At 43.1% G+C, this 25,844-nt stretch overlaps 1 protein-coding gene across 3 annotated transcripts in view; it reads left to right on the forward strand.

The window, feature by feature from the left end:
* PPP1R13B (protein phosphatase 1 regulatory subunit 13B) overlaps positions 1-25,844 on the forward strand; it is a 67,745-nt gene that overhangs the window by 4,470 nt on the left and 37,431 nt on the right. For 2 of the 3 annotated variants that reach the window (XR_012851354.1, XM_075843875.1), the window contains exons 2-4: positions 18,252-18,865; positions 20,917-21,064; positions 24,411-24,530. Coding sequence is in view for 2 of the 3 variants with exons in the window: in XM_075843875.1 (XP_075699990.1) it covers positions 18,746-18,865; positions 20,917-21,064; positions 24,411-24,530 (388 nt within the window). In the remaining variant the exon portion in view is untranslated. The remainder of the gene's footprint in view (positions 1-18,251; positions 18,866-20,916; positions 21,065-24,410; positions 24,531-25,844) is intronic. The other variant, XM_075843876.1, reaches the window with a different exon arrangement.

Consider the following 25,844-nt stretch of genomic DNA (forward strand, 5'->3'; position numbering starts at 1 on the left):
ATATATATATATATATATATTACAGTGATCTATGATTACCCTATAGCTTTGTGGTCACCTCCTCTTCATCTGTCATTCTTCTCAAGGACTTTTATTTTCATTCGATCTGATTAAAGACGTCCTGTGATTACTTTCTGACTCCAGGGAATAGGAATAATCAATATATTTAGCAATGTAGTAATGTAGGAGGGAGTAATGTACAGTAATGACCAAACTAACGGGTGGCGAACCCCCTGTTTTTTCTAACTACACCCCCCCCCCCCCCACACACACACACACACTCCTTCATTTTGGAAAAGCTTGAATAGAGCAGGGACTGACTAAAACAGCCGAGCACTTCTTTTTCCGTCATTCCTGTAGACTTTGAATGGACCGGCAGTTCGATCACCGATCCATTCAATATCCTCCTATTTGAAGGGGAATGGGGGGGTTCCTGACCCCCGTTCTCGCGGTTGGTGGGTGTCCCATAGTTCAATAGGTAGGGGGGAATAAACTGGTAGTGGCTTATTTTTCTGTAGAAACAGGGTATTGGACTTGTGTCGGGGGAGAGATGGGTGGCTCTACGTTGTTCTTGTGGCACACTTGTACGGTACACTTGGCATTAGTGTGGCACACTTGTACGGTACTAGCGGTAACCTCAGTCATGTCTAGCACAAGCCCTAATAAAACGTGCTGACATTCCACCCATCGCACGTAGCCTGCTGAGTTGTCGGGAGGGTGATGCCAGTGAAATGTCAGGGTGTTTAGTCATTAGGGGAATTGCATTGTGATGGTTTTACATCCACATAAAAGGCCGGTGTTATGGACACAATTACATCTCTTGTAGTGTGCGGATGAGTAATAGACACAAAAGATGTTCTGTCTTTTTCTGTCCGTTCCGTCATCTACTTATAAACTATTTGCAGGTGTTTCGTCTGTAGAACGTCTACTTCCTTCGGCAGGTGTTACAGATCTGTCTTCGGAAGTTGGGATGAATGCCAGAATTTGAATAAATTCTCTTAAAGGGAATTTCCACCAAAAATAATAAAAGAAAAATCCCCAAAACTATAAACCCTTCAGATGTTCCTCTCCAGTTTCTAAAATCTTTATCATCCTTCTTTCCTTCACTTTTTGGTTATAAATAGTTCTAAGATCTTGCCAAAATGCCTGTGCCTGATCCGACGCCCCCAACCTACTCCATTGACGAAGGGTATATTAACAAGTGGCGTTTTCAATCCTTGGACTCAAAAAAGAACATGTAAAAAGAAATGACAATTATTGTAGTTACTATGAGGATGATGGGGGTTACAGTAACTTCATTTTTCTTTTAGTTTTCACTGTTTCTATGGTAACTAAGTGCTATGAAGTCGGTCTCCAGACAGTCTTTCTGCTAGTGACATTTTATTTCTATCTGTGTAGGTGTATGGATAGAGGCTTTATAATAGTATGGACATCCGGTTCTACGCCTATAGCGACCTCGTATGCACTGAAAACACAATTTATTCCCTACCCACCGCAAATTGATGATAATGTAGGATTACCTGAGTAATGTCCACATAATCCTCTCCTGCCATTACACATAATAATGTCCACTTTCCCCATAGCGATGAGGCTGAACGCGCCACCAATAAATAATCAACCCGATCGGCATTTCCCTTTTTCAGTCCGTTAATAGTTTTCGTACAATGACTTTACATCTCCCGGGCGTCGGTCGTTCCGATGCTGCCCTATCGTGTGTCAGCAGCCGCACAGGTCGCCGGGTCATACAATGTCAAACAGTTTTGCACAACCCGACGCGCTTTTAACCAGCGCTGCAGAGAAGAAACTTCTCTACCTAATAACCGAGCAAACAGGGCAGAATCCTTAATCCGCGTCATGGGGCTGGATTTGGTGGTGTGAAAATATTGTCATCCATTCAAGCAATGGGGTTGTCGCTTTGTACAATCCCCGTTTTGTTACAAGGGTAAGTACTAAAATAGACGTGTAAGGAGAGTTGACCGGCCCTCTTTAATTTGTAAATACCTGTATTCCCCATGAAATAATTCTGGAGCATCTTTTCTTAGCACTGGATGTTGTACCGTTCCTCTGTTATTCCTTACAGAAATTTATGAATAAATTGAGTTGGGTGTTACCATTCCCCTTGTCAAAGTCGCGTGTCACTACACCGTCCAATCAGTGCTGACAGAGTTAGTCGGTGTAGGGACTAGGGTTGTAGGATGCATCGAAACTTTGACACTGTTTCGATACTGTGCACCCTCAAACGGTTCAATACCGTCAATTCATGTAATTCGGCCGCACAGCTAAGTATAGTAACACATGAATGTAGTCAGAGAGGGGCTGCTCCTGACCAGTGCGCGCGCGGTCCGCATGATGTGATGTGTTGAGCGCTGCACTAATGAGTGCCGACACAAGACAGAACATGGCGGGCACACTGCAAAACACACCCATGCTCTGTCTTCCGTGCCTGCGTCGCCGCTCATTAGTGCAGTGTCGGACGCATCACCTAATGCTGAACGCACACACACACTTAGGGTATGTTCACACGCAGTGTTTTCGGGTGTAATTCGGGCGTTTTATGCCTTGAATTACGCCTGAAAAGACGCCCCTAATACGCCTACAAACATCTGTCCATTGCTTTCAATGGGAATTACGATGTTCTGTTCCCACAAGCCTTTATTTTACGCGTCGCTGTCAAAATACGGCGCGGAAAATGACGGCTTGTCAAAAGAAGTGCAGGACACTTCTTGGGACGTTTTTTGGAGGCGTTTTTAATTGACTCCATTGAAAAAAGCTCCAAAAACGGCCGTGAAAAACGTGAGTTGTTAAAAAAAAAAATGTCTGAAAATCAGGAGCTGATTTCGCCTGAAAACCGCTTCGTAATTTGACGTATTTTGCTACTGCATGTGAACATACCCTTATTGTCAGGAGCGGGGCAATGGCTGTATTACACAGCCGCAGCCCCATTCTAACCTCTGATCTCTGCCGCTACTCCCTTGAATGCTTTGATCAAAGCTGACCACCTCCGCTGCATTCAAGGGGTAAATGAGAAGAGGGGATGCCCCATGGATCGCGTCACAGGGAATCCCTGTGACGCGATCGAGGGACATACCATATATGGGCAGACAGCCCAGAGTCCATTGAAGGACCCCAGGGCTGTCTGACCATATTTCCTTGGGTATGTCCTAACAGCTGCCTGTGTACTATCCTTATATAGATATATGCCAGGACATTAAAGTTTAACCCGTTAGTGACCGGCCCATCGTGTTTCTACGTCGGTCACTAACGGGCCTTATTCCGATGCCATAGACTTTTTACGTCGCGGCATCGGAATAAGTAAACAGAGCAGGGAGCTGTCAAATCTCCCTGCTCTCAGCTGCTAGAGGCAGCTGGGGGCTGGGAGCGTCCCTGCTCTGCCGTGTGAGATCGGTATTAGTATCGATCTCACACGTTTAACCCCTCAGATGCGATGCTCAATAGCGAGCACCGCATCTGAGTGGTTTTGGGGAGAGGGAGGGAGCTCCCTCTCTCCCCCACCGACACCCGGCGATACGATCGCCGAGTGTCTGTGTCTCTAATGGCAGCCGGGGGTCTAATAAAGACCCCAGGTCTGCCTGGAGTGAATGCCTGCTAGATCATGCCGCAGGCATGACCTAGCAGATGCCTGTCCGTGTTAAACGGACAGGCAGTAATACACTGCAATACAAAAGTATTGCAGTGTATTATAAATGCGATCGCAGAATCGCATATTATAGTCCCCTAATGGGACTAGTAAAAAAGTGAAAAGAAAGTTTCATAAAGTTAATTTAAAAAAAAATGTGAAAAAAAATGAAAAACCCAGCTTTTCCCCTTACAAAATGCTTTACTATTAAAAAAACAAAATAAAGTTAAAAAGTTACACATATTTGGTATCGCCGCGTCCGTAACGACCCCGACTATAAAGCTGTTACATTATTTAACCCGCACGGTGAACGCCGTAAAAAAATTAATAAAAAACTATCGAAAAATTGCTGTTTTCTGTGAATACTGACTTTAAAAAAATGTGATAAAAAGTGATCAAAAAGTCGCATCTACTCCAAAATGGTACCAATAAAAACTACAAGTCGTCCCGCAAAAAAAAAGCCCTCATACAACCGCATCGGCGAAAAAATAAAAACGTTACGGCTCTTCAAATATGGAGACACAAAAACAAATAATTTAGAAAAAAAAGCGTTTTTACTGTGTAAGGGTATGTGCACACACACTAATTACGTCCGTAATTGACGGACGTATTTCGGCCGCAAGTCCCGGACCGAACACAGTGCAGGGAGCCGGGCTCCTAGCATCATAGTTATGTACGATGCTAGGAGTCCCTGCCTCTCCGTGGAACTACTGTCCCGTACTGAAAACATGATTACAGTACGGGACAGTTGTCCTGCAGAGAGGCAGGGACTCCTAGTGTCGTACATAAGTATGATACTAGGAGCCCGGCCCCCTGCACTGTGTTCGGTCCGGTACTTGCGGCCGAAATACGTCCGTCAATTACGGACGTAATTAGTGTGTGTGCACATACCCTAAAAGTAGTAAAACTATACAAATTTGGTATCGTTGCAATCGTAACCACCCGCTGAATAAAGTTATTGTGTTATTTATACCACACGGTAAACGGCGTAGATTTAGGACGCAAAAAAAGAGTGGCGAAATTTCAGATTTTTTTCTATTCCCCCCCCCCCCCCCTCCCCAAAAAAAAGTTAATAAAAGTTAATCAATAAATAATATGTACCTAAAAATGGTGCTATTAAAAAATACAACTTGTCCCGCAAAAAACCAGACCTTGTATAGCTATGTCGACGCAAAAATAAAAAGGTTATAGCTCTTGGAATGCGACGATTGAAAAACGTAAAAAATAGCCTGGTCATTAAGGTCCAAAATAGGCTAGTCATTAAGGGGTTAAAAATTAAAAAAAAAAACAAGTAATAAGTAAAAAAAAATACACATTTTTTACAATAAAAACTTTAAATGAGTCTCAATACATCAAATATACACACATTCGATAGCGTCGCGACCGTAATAAATTTATAGCGTCCTTTATAATGTTTATGCTGTTATAAAATAAAATAAAAACTGCTTTTCCACTTGTTAATGTGAGGCACGAGGTAGTATGAATTTTGAACCTCCATGTGCCTCACATTAATAGTAATTAACCCCATCATGTTTCTCACATAATATCCCAATGTTGTCCATTATGACTGAGGAACATGATGGGGTTAATTACTATTAATGTGAGGCACATGGAGGTTCAGATTTAATCACACCATGTGCCTCACATCAAAAAACTTTATTTTTTATTATTGTTGGCAAAGTATCGTTTTGGTATCGAGTATCGCACTACTACACGAAGTATCGGTATCTAAGTCCAAATTCTGGTATCGTGACAATCCTAGTAGGGACACAACCCCAACTGGGAACACCCAGTTGTAAATTTATTCATACGCTTCTAGGAGGATTAACAGAGGAAGGGTACAATTTAGAGTTGTAAGAATAAATGCTCCAGAACTGTTAATTCTGGGGTCCTCTTTAAGTTAATCACAGGGTGTCTCGCTGCTGGGATCCCCAGCAATCAGCTTGTGTTTAATTCCCCTGCAGTGCCTCCACAGGTGAAATTAAGCATTACAAGTTACCTATTAATATCAATGTACTCTCCATGTAATGCATGGATGTGACGGGTCCTTCATTTCAATTTGTTTCATGTTATACATGTGGACTTTGCTGCAGATTAACCATGGATTTTTCTGTCTTGTGTGAACAAAACCTCATGGAGAGAGGACTGCAGAGTTGTCACCTCCTCTCTGGGAACAGGGCACTGGTCATCCACGTTCTCAGGATCAGTTGGGGTCCCAAAGGTCAAGAGTCGTTCGGAACAGTGTTTTTTTTCTGGTGTAAAAAAAAAAAAGGTTAAATAACAAACCTGTCAATACATTTAACACCTTTCAGCGTACAACTTATGAAAAGCTCATGACATATACGTTTAATGGATGCCTGATGCCATACAGTAATATGCCCCACCCATGTTAAAAAAAAAGACAAACGTATGTCGCGCAGTGTGAGTTTTTGGCAGTATGACGTTGTATGGAATAGTGTAGTCTAATACAATAATATATATATCGGCCTGACGGAGGCCCAAAGGACGCTGTCGAATGGAGCCCTGCTGACGCGTTTCATGTACACGTCGGCAGCTTTCCTGCTGTACATCACAAACGTGATGTGAACAGGGCCTTCGTATTACCACCTTTTTAATGACATTTCACAATCATTCTCTGAGTCCTAGTTGGTAATGGAAGTTCAGCAGAATTTCAGGACTTTTCTGGAATCTATGGGGGTGGACGTAGCAACCTTGACCAGTGAAAAACAGTGCCCCCGCCTCACTACAGGCTCACACCGCACTAAATAACCAAGGTCTTATCTCTGTATAGGAGACAAGGATGACTCTGTGCGGCTGTAATGCTGCAATGTTATTTAATGGGAAACTCCAGTGATTTCATTTTGCTTTGATGTAGCCCCTATAGGAGAGACGTGATGAGTGAGATTGAACGTTGCAGAATTGACATGTACAGATCCATGATTGTTATTGATTCTGCCTACCGACCTAAAAGCTGGTATGGAAAAGATAAGTTAAAGGGGTTGTCCAGAAATAGAAAAATATGTCTGCTTCCTTCCAAAAACAACGCCACACCTGTGTTTATTCTCACAGCTCATCTCTATTCACTTTAACACCCATAGACAGGTGTGGCGCTGCTTCTGGAAGAAAGCTGCCTTGTTTCTCTAAGGCGCCATTCACATCGCGTTTGTGCTATCCGCCGGGCGTATACGTTTTTAAACACTAGGTATTGAAACATATAGCTCGGAGTATAATGGGTCAACGTATACACTCGGCGGATAGCACATACGCGATATGAATGGGGCCTAATCCTATGAACCCCCTTTAGATACGACTGACACGTTGCATGTTTTGGGAAAAAACAGAGTCGGAGATTGCAAAAACAAACTGCTACTATGTAGAAACTATACTACAGCTAATACGGGGCGCACAAAGGTTTATTCGAGCATAAACCCTGTACGATCGCTAAGGCTCTGTTCACACTGCCTTTGCGCCCCATGTCAGACGTATATGTTAGGAATATTGCCTGATGTATACCTCTGACAGAAGGCTCTGCCATATGCCACTGTATGGACATACAGTGGAATACGTCGCCCATAGTCTCCCATGTTAAAAAAAAAATAATCATACCGCACCCGTTTTTTGTGGGATGCCTCTGTATAGAAATTTTTTGTCAATTGCGCTATTCTATATAGCACAAAAAAGGTTTACCGACATACACCAACCCGACTGATGCCTAAAGGACATTCTTTGTGAATCTGTCGGGTGAATGGGTGGGGCGGTGGGGGGTCTATGGATATGTTTCTTTCAGGCTATTCCTCCATGGCAACACTTCAATGTTTCCCCAAGAGGGTTGTCTCTGGTTCCTCTGTAGTTTTTTTCAGCACTGGAGACCATCTTCCTATGGGAAATCATAGGGGTAGATGTGCTGGTGACTACATGGGTCTCCATAAAAACACGGAGATCCAGCATAGTCACCCACTGGCTGCCAATCCTGTTGCTAGGCAATGGCTAGAATAGTGCTGTGATTGAGTCTGAAGTTTTTTCTTTTTTCTCGGCGCTTCTTTATTTTTATAACTTAGAATTTACATAAGATACACGGGGGAGTAACTAATGTAGTGGACCTGTTTTACTACCTGCTCGCAGCGGACGTCATATTTCGTGTCTACAGAAGAATGATTCCACGTAGTAATATTTTTGCTTTTATTTCGTAAAATGTTATATAGGAACTTTGGTAACGAAACATCCTTGTCTGATACCTTGTTTATAGGGCAACGTCACATTGCATATGGACACACTACAGCTGCTCGTAGACATTAGTGTCGCAGAAAATCTAATGGGGTGCGTTCATTCTCTTAGATTCACACGGGCATTGCGCATCTCGGACGTGAAAAGCGTTAGTTTTTCACGTCCGAGGTGCATCCGTGCTCTGGGATGCGATATCACGCCTCCCCCATAGACTACAGTCTATGGAGGGCTGTGTGAAGCGTGAAAAAATAGGACATGTCCTATTTTCTCATGGACCCTTCACATGGTCTGTTGAAACAATGGCCATGTGAACAGTGTGAATAAGGCCTTAGAGGAGTGCTACGCCATTTCTATGGCACCTGTGGGTGGCACTAATTTGTAACTTTTTTTTTTTTTTAAAGGGGTCATTCACTTTGCACAATTTCTTATTCTTATGAGGGTCACCTAACAATACGCTAATCACAGGGTGCCTTGGTAATGAGCAGTGATCTCACCTGTCAGCAAGTGTTCGATTGCGCTGCAGCACTACCACAGGTCAAATTAAGAATTACACAGTACATATTGAAAACAGGTGGCTTTCTTGGTAATTCACAAATGTTCCAGGTCCTTCAGTGCAAAAGATTGTCTAGACCAGACAATTTCCTTTAAGTGCTCATCTTTGATTCTCGTTAGGGCTTGTTTACACGAGTGTGTTATTCGTCCGTGCGACGCGCGTGATTTTCACGCGTGTCGTACGGACCTATAATAGTCTATGGGGCCGTGCAGACAGTCCATGAGTTTTGCGCAGCGTGAGTCCGTTGCAAAAAACTCACGACATGTTCTATATTTGTGCGCTGTTCGCGCATCACGCACCCATTGAAGTCAATGGGTGCGTGAAAACCACGCATGCCACACGGAAGCACTTCCGTGTGATGCGCGTGATTCGCGCAACAGCAGTGAAAAGGATGAATGAAAACAGAAAAGCACCACGTGCATTTCTGTTTACAAACATCCAAACGGAGTGTCATAATGATGGCGGCTGCGCGAAAATCACGCAGCCGCGCATCATATGGTGATGACACACGGAGCTGTTAAGGGCCTTTTGCGCACGCAAAACGCCGCATTTTTTGCATGCGCAAAACGCACACGCTGGTGTAAACGAGGCCTTACTAGTACAGGCAGATATAGAAATGCAGGGACATGTATATAGCTTAGTCAGATTCTTCCTCTGTCCCAGGGTGGGCGTAACTACTATTAACTACAAAAACAATGCATGCGTAGCCACCTCCGCGCTCAGCGTGCCAGACCCAGGAACATTTTTGGCATACCCTACTTACAGCATATAACACCGAAAATCTGGGTCAAAAATACTTTGTATGCAGGTGTATGGGGTTGTCAGTACATGCGTCTTGTGCCCTCTTTTTTTCTATGGCATCTTTTTGAAAAGGTGTGTTTTTTTTTGTATTTTTTTTTAAGTAGTGTGTTTGGTGCAACTTTGTAATTACATTTTATTAAAAATTATTTGTATTTTTTGAGATACAGCTGCTTTGTATCCTGTATACAGAGCAGCGGTATCTAGCGCTGAAACCTGTATCTGTCAGGTCAGCGGGTCTGACTGGTTCAGTGACAGCGGGTCCTGCGTGTCTGACCCAGGATCTACTTGTAATCTACAAGATCTATGGACAGGCTTCGTTCACATCTGCGTCAGGGCTCCGTTCATGGGTTCCGTCTGACCTTTCCGCCAGGACAACTCATGAACGGAAACCAACCTGAAACATTTGCATCACCATTGATTTATTTATTTTTTCTTTATCAACATCACCATTGATTTCAATGGTGACAGATACGGTGCAAATGGTTTCAGTTTGTCAACGTTGTGTAAGGGTTCCGTCGTTTTGACGGAATGAATAGCGCAGTCGACAACATTATTGATTCCGTCAAAACAACGGAACCCTTACACAATGGTGACCATTTGCAACGATCAGTCACCATTGAAATCAATGGCGATGCAAACGGAAACCTTTTGGTTTCCGTTCATGGGTTCCCCTGATGGAAAGCTCTAACGGATCCCATGAACGGAGCCCCGACGCAGATGTGAACGAAGCCTTAGATGTGATCGTTTTCAGCCTAATCCTGAACCCGTCAGTCCCACTGACCTGACGGATACAGGTTTCAGCACATGATACAGTTGCTCTGAATACAAGATACAAAGCAGCTATATCTCAAAAAATAATTTTTAATAAAATGTAATTACAGAGTTGCACCAAACACACTAATAAACATTTTTATTTAAAAACAAACCAACAAAAAAAATAAAATTCAAAGGTGTACATAGCCTTTAGGACGCCTTATAAAAAAGGGACCTTTACCAGGGACTTGCTGATGTTATGTGTGGTCCTTCAATTTACCTAGTTAAGAAAAGCCAGAGAGGCTGTGACGGAAAGTGGGAAATTCTATTCCATGCCTGAGGAGTTTGCTGGAGAAGCTTGTGTCTAATTCCCATCTACAATAAGCTTGTATTCATTTACATAATTTACCATTCATTAACCAGTATGTCCTATTCCATCATGCTTTATCATTTTAGAAAATATTCATTCAAATTTTCTCCCGTCCCAGTAGAGCTCGGGGCTCGTTCTCACCCGCCGCGATTTAAAGTGTACCTCCAGTTTCGCAGAATGAGAATCCATCACAATAAAGGGGTTCAATACCCAGATCGCTGGTGAAGTTGGCTCCTTTTGGTCTCTGTTTCATTTGTGAGAAATAAATACGGCCATAGATTGTAGAGCGTACCGATGGCTCATCTTCATCTCTCTCTCAAGTGAATCCGGCATGATCGACAATCCCACCACAACAGAAGAGACTAAGGGTATGTGCACACACACTAATTACGTCCGTAATTGACAGACGTATTTCGGCTGCAAGTCCTGGACCGAACACAGTGCAGGGAGCCGGGCTCCTAGCATCATACTTATGTACGATGCTAGGAGTCCCTGCCTCTCCGTGGAACTACTGTCCTGTACTGAAAACATGATTACAGTACGGGACAGTTGTCCAGCAGAGAGGCAGGGACTCCTAGCGTCGTACATAAGTATGATGCTAGGAGCCCGGCTCCTTGCACTCTTGTTCGGTCCGGTACTTGCGGCCGAAATACGTCCGTCAATTACGGACGTAATTAGTGTGTGTGCACATACCCTAAACAAGACGATCCTGGAATTAGGTTTGTTTTTTTCTCCTGTGATTCGTGCACAATGGCAAACGATCGACCGAATTTAGCCGAAGTAGCTTTGGTCGATGTTTTCCAACCTAGCCGATCACATTTTTTTTGCAGACAGAAGTCCTGTCAGCCATCGGGAACGATCATTTTACAAGCGACGATCGGCTGAAATGTTCTTTTATGCATTTGGCCAGCGTTTGGGTACGTTTACATGTAGCGTAAATACTTTGTATTTTCTGCAACGACTTTCGTTGCAGAAAATCCGCAGCATAATACAGTAGCAGCAGAGTGGATGAGATTCGAACAAACTTCATCCACACGCTGCGTAAATGATCAGCGGAAATAACGCTCAAATTGACCTGCGGTGCGTTTTTTTCCACCAATGAATTCAATGGGGAAGTAAAGGCTGCAACAAATAGCAGATGTTGTGATTTTTGCGGTGGAAAAGCTGCGATTCCGCAGCAAAAATCACAACTCAAAAGCTTATACTGACCTAGAAATTTGTGCTTCTTCGTCAAGGCCGGCCACCTGGGATGACATTTCACCGCACCACAATTTGGTGTGGTTTTTCGTCCGGAATTTCCCTGTGGCCGCCAGGGCGGATACGCTGTGTGCTTTACATATTCTTAGGCCGAATTCAGACGGATGCATGTATTTCAATGGGGCCATTGTAACAATGTGTGAAGGGTCCGTTGCGTGATAGAACATGTCCAATTTCGTTCCGTTTTCACACATCCCTCCATAGACTCAAGTGTATGGGGATCCCTGGAAACTGGACTCGCACAGGGGCAACTCGGGCGTGAGAAATGGACATTTTTCACGTCCGAGTTTCCCCACATAGTTCAGCCTTCGAATGAGACCAGTTGTGGTGGATTTGTGGTCCAAATTTTCAAGTCCGCAGCGTGGTCATTCTTGTTCATTGCAAAGGGTGAAATCGGCGGCAAATCAGAGACAAAATTGCAGTAGTAGATCTGCAACAGAATCTGTGGCGGAACTTGTCCGCCATGCCCTAAGGCACTGGTTTGCCTCCTATGGGTTTCCAGTAGTGAAACTACAACTCCCAGCATGCCCTGACCAACTGAGATCACCATGGAATGACATGATCCTGAGATAATGGAAGATGCACTCTGCGCGGATAATGGTACAAATACATTTCAAGTTTTATCAGTGTCTGGAAAACTGCATCACAGAAGGGAATAAATCATCTCATTACATTTCCTAGAATGCTGTGCAGCGGTCATATGTATAGCGAGGATCTATATACACTTTATAGTCATCGCCACATTTAGAATATATTCGGTTATGACCTAGTCAGCGCTGGCTCATGGAATGACAGACTGTGTATACGCCACGGAGAATGTCAGCCACTGAGCAATCTGCCAATCGGTAACTGTGCAGGTCACATGAGACATGAAAAATTCTTACAGGACGCAGCTAGGCTGGCAAGTGGCAACCCTGCAGGGCATATCCCTAGGGTATGCCCTCGGTGAGTGACCGGTCTCGCTGCTGGGACTCTCCCGATCCCAAGAATGAAGGGGCTGCCGTGTTTGATCCTCTGTTTATTTCAATAAGAAAAAAAATGCATGCAAAAAAAAAAGATTCCTTAAAATTCTGTTTACTGGAGTTATGATCCCGTGTAACAGATTTGTCGATTTAATACTGTGCATCAGAATGGAAATCCCAGCGCACAACAACGCTAATTGAATTAGTATTAGAAGTAGAGATAAAGGTGCTAATAATAATTTCCCGTTATAATGCTCTTTAGCTGCTGCTGGGGAATTAGCGCCGTTAGGCCAGGTTCACACACATACATGGCTCTTCTTCTTTTTTTCTTTTTTTTTTTAAATCTAGATTAGAATTTTTTACATTGCTTTTTTTTTTTTTTTTTTTTTTAGTTTTTCATACATTTTATTATTTTTTCTTTTTGTTGTATCTAAGGATAAAATTCCCTACTGCGTTAAAAACAAAAAAACACTGAAATTTAAAATCACAAATACATTGCGTGACAGCCTGATATTCATGATTGTTAGTCTTCTGAAATAGATTTTCCCATTTTAGTTATTATTGTAATGGACGTCCGACTGCTTTTTGCTTTTATTTTTATCTTTTATTATCTAAAATAAGTAATGGATTCGCTCTGGGTTTTTGTGACTATCTCATTTTAGCAGAGACTATTATTCCAGTTATCACGATGAGTAAATTGCTTCTTTTTTTTTTTTTCTTCTGCCGAATTCATTCATTTTTCATCTTTTGTCTCTCTCTCTATTTTAATTCAGCAAACTGTCTTCCGCTGGGCTATGTTTACCATATTGTGCAGATGGCAAACTGCTGCGATCCATTATGCATCACTGCAAAAGTCGCTTTTTATTTTTTTGGAGGACTAAATTGGTTAGGGTTAAATGTAGTTCAGATGAGGCTACTTTGCCACCTGCCATAATATTCGGGCCTGTTCACATCTGCATTGAAGGCTCCATTAGGAACCTCCGTCACAGATTCCATCAAAAATACTGGAAACTATAACGCAGCATTCTGCACTATTGTTCCCGTTTTTTTGATGGACACCGACAGAACTCATTAAAGTCAATGGGTTCTGTCGGGCGCCGGTTGTTTCCGTTGTTAAACGAATCCGGTGCTTCAGCCATTTCTTTGTTCGGCGGCTCTGACGGAGGAGAATGGCCCAACGCAGATGTGAACAGGGCCTTACTTACTCAAGGATCCTGTTATATCCGTGTTCTCAGAATGCCCTCTTTATAAATAGTCCCCCTTCTGTATCCAGTAAATATCTATCCAATGGATATTTTATTTATGTTTTATAATCCTTCTTTGTTAGGTGATGAGTTTGTCACAAGTTGTGCTGCTGCTGGGACCTCCAGGGATCAGCTGTAATCTACTGGGGAATCCCGTCTCAAGTGTTACGTTTCCCTGAAGCGCCCCCACAGGGGAAACTAAAGCATTACATAGTGGCCTTTAAAATCAGTGAGCTGGAAGCGCTCAGACATGTCTCGCTATGGCTTCTCTTACATTGCTAAGCAATTTAGCAAATATTTACCACCAATAGCCTTCTCTTTTACCAAGCCTGATGCCCACATAGCATACGAATGACTTGCTGACTGAATTGGTCATGCCATCAGGGAAAAATATGCCTGATCTTCAATTTCAAGAATGTCGTGCCACCCACCACTTTTCTCAGCAGCCTACAAGGCTTACCGTGGGCTGGGGCGTCCTAAGAGGGTTTATTAGGCGATGATCGACTCTAGAAGTTAGAACCATGAAGTTAGCAGCAGATCCTTTTAAGTCCTGTAATTTGTGAGATGCGGCCTTCATGGATCAGACTTGTTTTTCCAGCAGATCCCACAGATGCTCGATCAGACTGGGATCCGGGGATTTGCTGTGTGTCTGACAGCCGAGCCTCTGCTCTAACGGCCGTTTAATTCCTTAGATGGTGCGCTACCTAAGTAATTTACAGAACGAGGTGGCTGCTGATGATCGTGGGGGTGCCGATGGGTTGTCATGGCAGCCGGTGGCCTACCAATGGCTTACAATTCGGCCCTGTAAAATAAAGTTTAATAAAGTGTTTTGTAAAACCGCCACAAAGAACACTTTTTTTTCTTTTTCCCTTACAAAGACCTTTTTTGTTTAGGGAAAAAAAGACAAAACTACCCATAATTAGTATTGCCGCGTACTCCACGATCCGATCTATAAAATGATTACCATATTTATCCTGCACGGTGGACGCTGTGAAAAACTATTAAAAGACAATGCCAGAGCTGATTTTTATTCACCCAAAAGAGCGATCAAAATGGTACCAAATGAATACTACAACTGGTCCCGCAAAAACATGCCCTCATACAGCTCCGTCAACAGAAACATAACACTTTTACGGGTCTTGGAATACGACTATACAAATTATTTTTTTATTTATTTTATTAATGCCTTATACCATGGGCCAGCATTTCTCTGGCCATCTTGCGCTAACCCAACACCCCCATGCATGCGTCACTTCACAGATCCTCCTATGTATAATAGCGCCCCCTGCCTGTCCTGTCAGATACATTCCTGCACCCCGGACTTCTGTCCTTTTGACACGAGATCTGGTCGAGTGTTTACTCCAGAGCGTTATCATGTGATGAGGTGGAAGGATTTTATATCCTCGTCATTGACTTTTCAGCACCAGCAAAAAAACATGTTGTGCGTTGGTCTAACTGAAACCAGAGAATTCCAGCGGATGATTCAAGGATTATTGTGGTTTAGTTACTTGTCCTGAACGCTCCTGCAGACGCTTAGTGATGTTTTGTCTGAATAGAGATGATGGCAGTGTCTCCGCTGTCATAACACGTCTCTGTCCTCCAGTAATGGCCGCTCTCTTGTTCTAAGGCATTCTACAGTCACCAGAGCTGGTTGTGCGCTAATCTTTACCTTATGGCCAACAGATTGTCCGTCACTTATCGACTTTCCTCCTGCACTTCCCTACGGAGGAAGAACCTATAGCTCTGAACTTACTTGTTGCCATGTGTGAGGTTCCCGTAGCAACCAATCAGATTCTTGCTTTTATTTTCATTGCTGGAATTTGATTGGTTGCTCTGGGTAAGGGTCCTATCAGACGGGTAGATCTTCTTTTATGAACCAGCGACGAGTAATGATTTAGCAGGTCGTTTGCCTTCAGACGGTCTATTACAAGTGACAACGATTGCTAAACATTTTCGCTGTTCAGTCATTACTGCGATCATTGCTCGTACGCCCACACCATCCCTGAGCTGCGAACGACTGTAGAATTTCTGATTGCACCAAGGGATGTGCCGGCAACTAACGAAAATCTCACGCAGATATGGCCGATCCACGAAAACCCAACAATTTGTCGTTCGATCGTTAGATGCTATTACACGTGGCGATTATCTCTTCGAACAATGATACAATAATTTGTGCGGTAATCGCTCCGTGTAATAGGACTTGAACGCCTGCGCCACCCTTTATATGTGGGATCTGTGTGTGAATGTACATTAGTGGGATGGCGTTGAACCCCCTCCCCCCTATTACATATATATGCTCTAATAGGGTATATGGATGCCATGGAGAGGTGTCCCTTGCTTGGCAGTGCCCTCTATAAGCCAGAATGGAGAGCCGCTGTAGACAGTGGTTCCTGCTCGGGGGGTGGGGGTCAACACAACTATGTATTACATGGCCGTCAAGTTATTAGATTGGATGACATGTAATACCACATTTCTCCTGCAGTGGGCGCTGCAAGAGAAATGTGCAGCTTCTCCCAGCGATTACTGTTGATCTCTGGATCTACTTAGGTGTTTGGAGATCTGGTTTTGTCACCCGCTCCCTCCACCATCTGCTTCTTAGCAATGGACTAAACCTATTCTGGCCTCAAGTCTGAAACCATATTTATTTGGTTTTCCCAGGCATGGCCTAGCGTCAGTTGTGCCTATAAAGTATACGTCTCTTGTCAACACAAACTTGGGCAGTGTTGTTGTTTTAGCGCCAGCCTAAGCCTTGCCGTATACATTTGTGTAATGGCTAATTCACACGAAAGTCGGGAAACTCGGACGTAAAAAAAACACTTTTCTTTCACGTACGGGTTTTCCCATGTGGGACCCGTTTTAACGGATCCCCATAGACTTGGGAGGGATCCGTGGAAACTGAAGAAAATAGGACATTTTCTATTTTTTAACGGACCCTTCGCACGTTCCGTAGAAACAACGGCAGTGTAAACCGCCCCATTGAAATACATGCAGCCTTTTTTAACGGCTGTGACACGGATGTATTCAACGTTTGTGTGAATAAGCCCCAACACATGAGATCTAATTGTGGGCGCAGTAATAACGTTCGCGATTAGTCACGAAGAATGTAACTGTCGCCATATTTTTTTTCTGTCTTACTGGCATATACCAAAAACGAAAGGGGAAATATTTCCCTAGTTAACAATTTACAGAATAACGAGGTATGTTCCTTTAAGAGCACGTCTCCCAGCTTCAGTAGGGCTCTTTACAGCAGGATATTTTGTATTGTATGGATTCTACATACAGCCTGAATGTTTTGTTAGGTCAAATCCCCTGTTCCTCCCGTCTTCCTTCCTGAAGCTGTCTCATCGCATTATTGTCCCGTGTAGTAATGGTATCGGATGTGGGGGGGGGGGGGGGGGGGCGCGCGCGGGCTCGCTCGCTCTGGGATTTCACAACTAATAACGCAGATCTGCACCTATGCTTGTTTCTACAGAAATATTCAGCCTGCTCACAATTGTAGTTTACAGACACCATATCAATAATTTTATATATTTGATGTAATCTGATCTAGATCTGATAATCTAGAATATTTGATAATCTGTCACCTGGGATCTATATATGATATAAATTGTGCTGAGCCTGTTGTTCAATCCTTGGGTTGGTTGACCGTATTGTCCCATGTGCAGCCAATTTAAAGCAGTGCTTCATGCGACAACTTTATAAAATACTTTGCATTTCGTTTTCTCCCCATTTTCAAAATCTCCGCTTGCTTGCAGTGAATCGGAACATTGGTTTACATCCAGAGTCTACTAAAAAAAAAAAAAATGCACAGACCCAATACTCCTCACAGCTAGCTGAGAGTTTTCTTCCGTTGTCTCAAGTCTCTGCAATCATCTGTGAGATAAAGCTAGATCAAGTCTGATATTTTGCCACAGTGTGTCAGCCTGTAGTTCAGGCTCTTTAGCTGTTATTGCCTTGACTTGATACAATTGTAGGAAACTCTCAGCTGTCAAAAGTATTACATCTATACAGGTTTTTATCCTCTGGATGTAAACAAGAATGTTCCCATTCACTGACTGCAAGCAGAGATAAAGAGTTTAAACCAAAAGGTGGGAATTTATACAAGATGTTACACTAGTTTTGTGTCATTAAAAAGTGGCAAATTGTGGCACACGCCATATTTGTGCTAACATTTGCATCGGTTTTACTCTCGCCACGTTTGAAAAGTGGGCAGGGTTAGGCTCAAGGTGGGTGGGGCCACATTCGGTCCATTACATTTACTATAATTTACGCCAAAAATGTTCAGAAGTTATAGCGCAAATCTATGCCTGCTCAATTATAAGGTTAGATTTGAGTTTCTGGCACACAAACAGCCTCTTGACTTTGGCGCAACTCACGCTAACGCTGTTTCGTTTAAGTCTGGGTTCACATTGTGCATTCTTAGCATGCGTTTTTTTTTTTGTTTTGGTAGATAAACTTCCATGTCTCTCAATGGGCGGTCATCAACCAAAACAAAGAAAATGCAACAAAACCGCACCATGTGAACCCAGCCTAAGACTTGCGTTTGAAAGCACGTCTTCGCCAGTATTTACACTTGCCCTTTAAGATACGGCTTCTGCTACACTATCATATTTTCCTTGTCCATGAATAGGAAGTCACTCTTCCAGGTCTTCTAGTTTTGTACGACTTTTTGCCCCTCGGAGCCAAGGGTGCACATTGCACAACAGATCTCGCCTAGCGCTTGTTTGCCTAATTAGGCGAAACATAATCCCCCGTATCATGGAGCTGTCACATCCGTGGCCTGGTTAGTGTCCTCATTGCTCCTTATCAGCCTTCATAGCCCCACCGTCCTCCAAACACCAGCAGCAGTCTGAGAGCTCGCCTGCCGCCTGCACAAGTCTCCTCATTGAGATCCGGGGCTCATTGCTTTCCCATAAATGATCCCCTTTATCCGCCGAATTCTCCATGAAGAATCTGTTCACTATGATCCTGCAGAGCCTTATAAATAAACCGAAGGACAAGTCACTGCCACAAGAAAAGACCGGAGCCAAACCTCCGAAGAGGGACAAGGTGATCCTGAAAAAGGTAGTATAGTCACAGGACGGCTGGATTATTCTTCTGTCTACAGATGTAGCAGAGCTGAGTTTGGTATCTGTATACGTAGGCAAATCTACACCATTATCTCAACATGGAAGCTGACCACATTTTCACCCACACTGCAGCTTTTGAACTCCGCTCTGCTGCATCTGTTCTGCGGGTTTATATAGTTATATCTGTTTTAGAAAAAGCTGGACGACCGACAATATAGTCACCGTCACATCTGGTTGTCACCCAGTTTTCCCTGGCTCCTGAATGGCGACTTTACCAAGGAATGCGTGACAAGGCGTGTGCGCCATTCAGGCCACTGGGAAAGCTGGGTGACGCATAACTAAACCTATAATCCCATCTATATATAGAGATTGGTGCAGGTTTTTTTTCATGTCTGATTTATTCTCAGTTTAATTTTTTTTTTTGTATTGCGCTTCCGTTGATTTTATAAGCTTGTTTATTCTTGTGTATTTTAGTATTTCCTTCCATATGTCAATGTAACATATAGATCACCTAGAGTATGGAACGGTTCTCTGCATAATATTTCCTCATTTCATGCTTTTAAAATTAACTTGACTGAATTGACTTCATTTGTTTACATTGTTTCATATATAATTTACAGTAGGGGGCGTCTGTCTTTTTGAAACAAATTTGTCAGGCCTTGTTTTTTATACTGGTGTTTTTGACAGTAAGAATAGTCTAGTCTGCAGCCTTGCCGTCCAAAAGACCAGAACCCTGACCAAGGCATTTTTACTGTAGGGTGTCTTTGTCGCGCGCCCCGCTCTCTGTCGCGCGCCTCGGTCTCTTTTTTTTTTTCTCTATTTGATCTGCATGTACAATGTAAGCCATTATTACTTAGAAAAACTCAAGTATTTGGCTTTTTTTTTTTCTGTTCAAAACAATGTGAAAGTGCAACTTGGTGTTCGAGACAGATATAAATATTTTTGGAATTTTATAGGATATGGACACATTTTAGGTGGAATAGAATAACTGAATATCTGGGTGGATAGGAAGTGGGGAAATTCGAGGAGTTGCTAAAATCATAGAAAAATAATAAAATGACTCTAAATGGCATCCGTAAGACCGGACAAGTGCTGGATTATCAGACAGGTGTAGAAAAGTCTGACGCTATTACCTTGTAAGTGTAGCGATCCCATATAAAAACCGGACCTTTTCTTAGAAGGGAATAATTGGGTCATACATGTAAATAAAGAAGGTCTTGTCCTGTTTGGTGACACGTGAGGAGACGTCGTCCTCTCCGGCCATCTAGTTCATGAGTCCAAAATTGTGTCTGCACAGTCAGACCGACATTACTCCGGGTGTACTTGCGCATGATGGTGTGTTCTTCCATGTTTTGTAATGTACTTAATACAATGGTTTCCTCCATTGTACATGGGTCATGTGCCTCTAGGGTATAGGTTAAAGGAACACTCCAGGGTTAGCTGATACACTGCGTTATATCAAATGCAGGGCTTGAGGGGGCGGAGCATGACACCGGTGTTCTTTCTGTGTCATGTACCACCCCCCCTACACCCTATTTGCTTTAACCTTAAATCAATGCATTAGGAAATGGAATTCGTATCGATTCCCTAATACGTTAAAATCCTAACCGCTTCTTTTGAGAAGCGGGCGAGTCCTGACTTGATTCGGCTGATGTATTATCAAACTGTCAACCTGTCGGTAGATGCTGGCTATTTTATGGCAGCCTGTAATCTGCTGTGTCCCATTTACAACCTGTAGTCTGCTGACAGACTCCCGATTCAGTGGCATCTTGACCGGTCCCAATGCTGAAAGGAAGAGTTTCCTCTACGAATACTGTACTAGGGAACTGCTTATGCACTTTTAATGTGTTCCTAAATAAATGCACAATAATGATAATCAGCACAGCATTGTGGGAAATGGGTAATGTTGGCAAGTCATTGTTACGTACCCAATTTTATGACCCTTGGGTATTTTGGCACTAAGCATTGTAGCCCATCTATAGACAATCCTGACAGCGGAGGTTTCTAAAACCAATGTAAGCAACGCTTTGTATCTTTCTCTTTCAGACTATATTAACAGTGTTTCTTAGCAACAATGAACAAATATTAACTGAAGTACCAATAACTCCAGAGACAACATGCCGGGATGTGGTGGAGTTCTGCAAGGAGCCCGGAGAAGGGGCATGCCACCTGGCAGAAGTGTGGCGCGGGAATGGTAAGTCTTGTAATGTGTAAACTTACCTCATTACCTTCTCTTCCGTTTCATCATCCATGATGGGTTATAAAATTACGGTATATTAGTCGAATGTGATTTGACAAGCAGAAATTAGATGAGAGAGAATGTGAGATCTGCTGATACGTTGTATTTATTATCTGTGATCTGTTATGCGGTGTGACCGGTTTCCTGTAGATCTCTTCTGTATGTGCCGTCATCCTGGAGCAGAACAATGGGGGCATAAGGGGTACGTTGTACATGGCTTCTCCTATACAGTCTGGACAATGTGTGGCATATGAGGGATAATAAAACATATGGTATACTGTGGACGCATGTCATGCAAAACAGAAGATAATGAGCAATAAATACCACACACTTTATACTCCTTCTTAACCCATCGATACTGTTGCGCACCTGTTATGAGACGGGTTTACCTTAAATCTGCCGTATGCAATGTCCCTAAAGGGTAGTTTCATGGGAAAGTAGCTGTATACCACTTCTACTTTCTAGTAAAATTGGAGGGTTGTGCAGTGTCTGGTGTAAACACTACAGTAGATATCCCTAAATGGAAAGCTTCGGCGCTTACTTTGGAAAGATACGGAGCCAGTTAAAGGGTTATTCCCTTCTTAAAAAGTGATGGCATATCGCTACGATATGCCATCACTTTATGATCGGTGGGGGTCCGACCTCTGGGACCCACACAGGTCCTTAAGAATGAAGGTGCTGCATTTCTGATTTAGCATTGTTTTTCCTACACAGTGGCACACCTTGCTGTGCGGGGTGCCACTTTGCAGGGTAAAACGGTGAGGTCAGGCCCCCAACGATCATAAAGTGAGAGCATATCCTAGCGATATGCCATTTCTTTATAAGGTAGGAATACCCCTTTAAAGGTCATACAGCTAGCCCCTGAACCAGCATAGCATGGTGAGGTCCTTCAGCCAGATATTGTGCCAGATTTTGCAGCCGGAGACTGAACCAGCAGGGGCATGTGAGGTCCTGCAGCCAGACACTGAACCAGCAGGGGCATGTGAGGTCCTGCAGCCAGACACTGAACCAGCAGGGGCATGTGAGGTCCTGCAGCCGGACACTGAACCAGCAGGGGCATGTGAGGTCCTGCAGCCAGACACTGAACCAGCAGGGGCATGTGAGGTCCTGCAGCCAGACACTGAACCAGAAGGAAACACAATCTTAACAGGATAACATCAGAATTGTAGATGCAAAGTATAAATGGACTATAAGCCATGTAAAGAATGATCAGTATATTATAAGTAATGCAATGAATTAGAAGGTAAACTTTAAAGAGTGGCTTTATCTAATACGGTCTTGTTTAATACATTGTACTTTGTCATAGTTAGAATCCGCTGCTGTTGTCTGTCTCATTAATCACCGCTGAATAAGTTTTCTGTTCCAAATAACAATCTAATAATTCCTGCTCTGCTGCGTGTAAAATAAGGGATACTTCATGTACAGGATTGGATGGGCTCGGCACCGTGCGCCCCTCGTCTCCCCCTCCTCTGGAGGCATTTAATGCTTTTTAATGTTTATCAGTGCTGCAGGCTCCAGCTTCCAGATGTTTGCTGCTGAAATGCATTAGCGCGCCCATCGCTTCTGAGCACACGAGCTGCTTCCTGACAGAACCTTTAAAATATCATAAACGCAACGGGGTTGACTCATGTATTTTTGCCTATTTCTCTTCCCCTTCTTTGCCGTCCTGATGACTCATTCTGAAATGGTTTTTGAACCTAATAAATATTGTTTGAGGCTCTGTTACTCATCTTGCCCAGGCAGCTCCTAATGTTCGCGATAAGCGGAGACAGAGACGAGGTCACTAGACATTTCGTTTACAGAGAACTCCATTTTTTTTATATTATTATTATTAATGCAGCGGACTTAAAGGGGGAGACGTTCCTGTTTTCAATCCTCACCCTCCTCTATGATCACACCATCATGTACCAGCAAAATGGAAAACCTCTTTAATCGCCCGTCGTGAGCTATCTCCGATATATGGCTGTTGCAGCAAGTGGATTTTTTTCTGTTTTAAAGGGGTATTCCCATCTTGATAAATATACCTATAAAGCTAACAACATAAAAATAGGCATTTTTGTAAATACTTTTTTTTTTTTTTTTTTAAATGGTGTACTTTGCGAGATATCCTGTCTCCATCTTACTGACAGACCCTCTATGTTTATTGCTCATTGCCTAGGGATCCGGCCACCCCTGATTTTCCTTTAGCGGTGGCTGTGCTTGCGCAACGATATCCTCTCCGTCCTTAGAGGATGTCAGTGGTGTTGTGAACGCGCATATCAGCGCATGCGCATTAGATGCCGGCCCGGCCACCTCTCGGGTGGATGCATCAGTGGTCGTCTCCAGTTGTTGGAGTTGTTACAGGTGTTCACACAGGTGGGGGGGGGGGTGTGTTACAGCTTATCGAGAGGGGGGTGTTGGTGCCGTGAGGGGGGGGCAGGGGGTTGCAAAGAGGGGGGCGTTGTTGCAGCGAAGGGAGTGTAAGGAGCTTATCGCGAGGGGGGGCGGTGGTGCTGCCGCGAGTAGAGTTGTTACAGGTGTTCACACAGGTTTAGACGATCGTTCTCCCGATGCTGCTTGAACTAGATTATCTAGCAACGTCGGGAGCGTGCACGGCGGCGTGATTGACATCAAGCCGCTCACACCCCCTTTTATAAAAGATAACCAGCCCTAGCTGAGTTATCAAGTTGGAAAAAAAGGTAGTTGGGGAAGGAATTTTAACACTAGATTTACTCAACTTGGGAATAACCCTTCAAATAACGAAACATTCTTGAAGTTTTAGATAATCTCTAGACTAGAAGTAAAAATAAATGAGGCTTATGTCCGTCTACAACAGAAAGAAGGGCACAAGTTCCTTTGAAAATGTAGCCCTTAATACTTAATGGTTTCTGCCAAGAATGCTAAAATAATAAACCTCAATAGACTTGCCTTTAGAATTCTTCACCGTTTCCTCGCTGCCGCTGTTCGGGTCCACCGCCACACCGCCGTTCACACTCTTGCGTCACGACATGTTGCGTCTATGACTTCTGCCCGCTGTACTGATGTCACTATAGTTGACACGTCCCTGCGGTGTTGACGTTCCATCCATAGGGACGTGATTGGCTGGCGCGGTCATCTGACATGTCCTCACAATTGACGCTTATAATGTAAGAAATTGACATTTGCGTAACCCATGTGCCATTAACATTACGGTTATGTCGTCCATTTATGAAAGTCACAAAGGACGTCTGGGAATTTTAGGAAATCATGTCTTTAAGTTATTTTTTGTAATGAAGAATTGCTGCTCTGCAACTAATACTCCAATGGTTCGTGCTTTGTTTAGAGCGACCTTTGCCGTTTGATCACCTGATGTTCGAGCACTTGCAGAAATGGGGTCCTCGAAGGGAAGAGGTGAAGTTTTTTCTGCGTCATGAGGACTTTCCAGTGGAAAGCAATGAACAGGGTGAGTATCAGCAAGATGATTAGATATTGATTGGCGTATCCAAAGGAGTATGATCTGTCTCTTTTTTTTTTTTCTGTTTAATATAATTACATTTATTTTTTTTCTATTTTTTTTTTTTTTATTCGAGGCAGCACACCGTACACACATGCAATAACGGTACATGACTTCAAAGAAGAAACACTGCAAGATTTACTATAAAACCTGTACTTTAGGGCAAAATAGTACACATTAAATAGCTGCCAAAAGTTTCAATCATGCTTTTGAGCTCTGAGAAACGGGAAGGGTTTGTACACCTTTTTGTAGCCGCCCTTTTTTGTATTTATTTATTTTTTTTATTTAATGTATGTGTAATGTGATTGAAAACACATTTTTTTTTTTTTAAATTTATGGAACGTTTTCTTTATTTTTTGCGATGCAGCTTCTATGTGTGCACGCTGTAAGCCGAATAAGTCAGTCTGCTGTCAGTCAGTGTGCCTCCAACACATGGGATAACCCTAATATCCATCACATCAAAGTTCTCGGTACAGCAGACTGACGGCTTCAGCTTACAGTGGCGCTATACAGCTTATGTATAGTGCGTACACAGAAGCTGCATCGCAAAAAATAAAGAAAATTTTAAATGTCAATTTAAAGATCTAGAAGTGTAGATCTTTCATTCATAGTTCTGTATTGGTGCCATGCTTGTTATTTTACAAACTGATCTTGTGATGAATGGTTCATTTATGTTCCTGCTGGCTGGTAAGCTGGAATCTCTCCACTCAGTAAGAGTAGTAGCTCTGTGTGCGTCATAATGCCCCTGAACAGGAATGCAAGCCCTTGTTGTTTTCTCTAGCCTGGCAGGCTGCCAACACACTTTATTATCATGACACTTTAACACTTGATGTATAGCAGAACCCATGCCAGGTCACTGTACACTGGGTGCCACACTTATGGCTAGTAACGTACGTTGAGGAAGATGGTCTGTTTACACTGGCTGGTTTTTATATTTGTGTGTTAACCACTTCCCTGTGCAAACTCCAGGTCTTCACGTGAGATGGAAATGAACCACGGCATTAACTTCGGGAGATTTGTAGCACCACTGATAAAGGAACACTTAAGTTATAAAGTCCATAAAAATACTACATGGTATTATTTTGTATTAAAGATTAAAAAATGACCCTACTCCACAAGGTTTGACTAGGACAACAAACATTTTGGGAAAACCAACTGGGATTAGACTACTTTTCTATTGACTTGGAGACAGTAGATGCCTTCACCTACTGCAATTCACAGCAAACAAGACTAAGCTTCTCATTGGTGGTTTAGTAGTAATAT

This window comes from Rhinoderma darwinii, chromosome 12 (assembly GCF_050947455.1).
Source record: "Rhinoderma darwinii isolate aRhiDar2 chromosome 12, aRhiDar2.hap1, whole genome shotgun sequence".
Taxonomy (NCBI): Eukaryota; Metazoa; Chordata; class Amphibia; order Anura; family Rhinodermatidae; genus Rhinoderma; species Rhinoderma darwinii.